Genomic DNA, 2,812 nt, shown 5'->3' with positions numbered 1-2,812 from the left:
GGAGAAAAGCGGCCGAGTGGACGTCACAAATCAGCAAACTCGTTAGTAATTTCGGCCTACACGTTCTTTCCAGTGGGATGTGCAGCGATACGCAGGAATGTAATTTAGCTTTAAGCTTTGACGTGGCAGCGTCAAAGCTTAAAACTATATTAAATTCCAAGTATCAAATGCACAAAGTCTTAAAAACGAATCCCAGCAGTGGGTGAATCCAGAACCGTTCACTGACTGAAAAAAAAAAGAGTTATTTGGTCTTAAGCCGGACGTGACGGTGTCCTTCCTTAAGTCTAAAATTTAGTCGGTATGTGATATTAGGAAGGCAATTTTAAGCAGGTAATGTTCCAAACCTAAGTTTAAGACGCCAATATTGTAAAGTTGTAATCCAGAGATGAGCACCCAAGAAAAAAGAGAAAAAAATCTACCCTATCGTTTCCATGTCACCCATGAGGTACGATAGAACCGAGTAGTTTAATCATAAGAACGACGTGGCGGCGTAGTTCTTAAGATTAAATTTACTCGATGTATGTTTGGAGGAAGTGTACCGGGTACGCGCTTCACTCCGAGGGGTTTCGCCAGTAGCCCTATCCCCTCTTTACGCCAATGCGTGACTCGACGACGGACGGACTCCTAAAGAGAAGAAAGAAGATAAAAGATAAGCTATTCGTTCATTTCTAGGGATATCCTGTCTGCTAGTGACACTTGAACTGAGATAGAGTAGGGGTATTGTCTGTGATATACTAGTTACTGGGTAGTCCTTTGGTTAGTAGAGTGCGAGTGGAGCTTAATGTTTAGTTAGTATCTCGGTTACGGAAGAGCAGATGACAGGATATAACGGGATATAATGAGAAAGCGAGCATAGTAAGGCCTAATCTGTTACAATTTCATTGAAGTGCATGCATAATGAGGGAATCGAAAACTCACCTCTGGCTCATCTATTTCTCTGTCATCAGGCTGCTATTTTCTCGAAGAATCAACATTGCAGCCACGCGCTTGAACGATATCTTTGACCGTCTTGCTCTGAGAATATACCCCGCAATTGAGACCATTCTCTCAACATCTGCGGAGCAAGCGGGGATGGACAAATACCTTCTAGCCAATTTGGCTAAATAAGGGAATCTATTTTCCTTCAGCTTCCAAAAACCCAGCGGCGAAAACAGGTCCTCATCCTCGAGAAGTGGCTCCGCTAAGTAGTCTTCTAGATTTTCTTCTGCACTGGGCCCAGAATAGTCTGGCTGCTCCAGTTCAGGGAAAAGATCGTGCATGTCATTTTCCGCTTCTGGTATTGATTCAGCCAGCGCCGTCAGTATTGTCTTCAAATGCTCCACTGCTCTTTCTTTTGTCCAACATTTAAAGTTTGGATAATCATCTATCCATTCAGGATTTTGGAAAGGCCCTTTTAAAAGATAATAATAAATTCAATTGTTTCTATGTAAACTGAAGCTTTTATTCCTGGATAAAGGAGGCTTGCTAGGACGTAATCGCTATCCGACACCTCTTCCTCGAATCTCTTAGCCATGAGCTTCAAGAGCTCAGATTGTAGTTTATGCAAGTAAGGACTCATTATTTCCCTTACTTGCTGAAATACTCCCAGCAGGGTTGGAATCATTTTGGATGCCACGGGGGCCTGCGATTGGAAGAGGTCAGTCGACCACTTAAACGGACGAAGAAGAGCCAACATATCTTTTAGGATATAAATATCATTTTCACTGGGCAAAGTCAGATGGTCAGGACCATTTCGGTCCGACTTTGCCAGTAGGATTGTAGCTCTTAGAGCTTCAATCATGCCAGGCTTTTGAAAAGAAAAATAAAACAATTATATTAAATATGTTACGTCACACTTTCATTAAACACAAAATACCTCTATTAATCGTTCTATAGCCATAAAAACGGAGTTCCATCGAACACCACCATCCTGCTTCAGGTCTCGCCCTCCCGGCGATCGTGACTTAAATGAATCGGTCCATTTCGGTGAACGGCGAAGCCATGTGATCCACTCGTTGACTTTTTTGACCATGCGTTGTGATCTTCAGCAGTTTCTTAGTGCTCCATTCACAACTAATTGTAGGCTATGGGCGACGCATTTTTTTCTTGAATCCGCGGTCAAAAAGACTACATCTTCTGAATCGTCCCATCCCTCGGAAGAAGCCTGAGAGGTTGCATCCCAACCCATCGCGCCATTTAAGCCTGTTATGTTTTGGGAATGCAGCCATTAGTGACGGAGAAAACTATCATAGTGCAAAAAAATAAAGTTACTACCTTGATCAAGAACTACAATTTCATCCTCACTCTCAGACTCAATCTCATTCGCCCTAACTAATGTTAGGTTTGTGGGCCACGGATCGTTAAAAACTTTATCCATATTCAAGGCTAGGGATATGTTCGCCGCGTTGTCCGCACAAACGCAGAAGACCTTGCATGGAAAGCATAAACCTTGCCAAAGTTGGACATACTTTTCAAAATATCAATGTCAAGAGAGCTATATTTACCTTGTGACGTTCATATCCTGCCTCCTCGCTCATCTCCTTCAATTTCTTGCTGATGGCCTCTCCGGTATGCTTCCCCGGAAAATGACTAAAGCCGACCAGATGGTTTCGGAAATACCAATCTTCATCGATGAATTGGCATCGTAGACCCAAGAAGGAATCCCTGGTTCTACTACTCCATATGTCAAGAGTTTCATGGATGTCTTGACTGGCAATATTCCCCAACATCTCCTGTAACGATTTTATTTTTTAAAATCCATAATAAAATTCCAAAATTTAGTCAAATAGCCTACCTTTACCGACGGTTGAAGATGGTTGGCCTGGGAGTCCAT

General features: G+C 42.6%; 1 protein-coding gene across 1 annotated transcript; it reads right to left on the bottom strand.

The window, feature by feature from the left end:
• Positions 1 to 322: 322 nt before the first annotated feature.
• LOC149657012 (uncharacterized) lies at positions 323 to 2,812 on the bottom strand. Its single transcript, XM_089844660.1, has 8 exons — positions 2,774 to 2,812; positions 2,484 to 2,711; positions 2,254 to 2,407; positions 2,051 to 2,181; positions 1,856 to 1,942; positions 1,462 to 1,786; positions 1,027 to 1,390; positions 323 to 344 (listed from the first exon to the last, which is right to left on the bottom strand). Exons 1-8 carry the CDS (start codon positions 2,810 to 2,812, stop codon positions 323 to 325), a joined length of 1,350 nt encoding a protein of 449 aa, XP_089700786.1.

Source organism: Phalangium opilio, unplaced genomic scaffold, assembly GCF_054372755.1.
Source record: "Phalangium opilio isolate 3A_F unplaced genomic scaffold, DU_Popi_V2 ptg000077l_1, whole genome shotgun sequence".
In the NCBI taxonomy this organism is placed as follows: Eukaryota; Metazoa; Arthropoda; class Arachnida; order Opiliones; family Phalangiidae; genus Phalangium; species Phalangium opilio.
The sequence above is the reverse complement of the archived record's forward strand: the minus strand, read 5'-3'. Positions and strand labels throughout refer to the sequence as shown.

What these genes read in the sequence shown, in the direction of transcription:
- LOC149657012 (XM_089844660.1), bottom strand. Translation starts at nt 2,812, where the DNA reads ATGGACTCCCAGGCCAACCATCTTCAACCGTCGGTAAAG. An exon ending in CAGGATATGAACGTCACAAG is followed by an intron (nt 2,408 to 2,483) that starts GTAAATATAGCT and finishes TTTCCATGCAAG; the next exon opens with GTCTTCTGCGTTTGTGCGGA. An exon ending in CTATAGAACGATTAATAGAG is followed by an intron (nt 1,787 to 1,855) that starts GTATTTTGTGTT and finishes TCTTTTCAAAAG; the next exon opens with CCTGGCATGATTGAAGCTCT.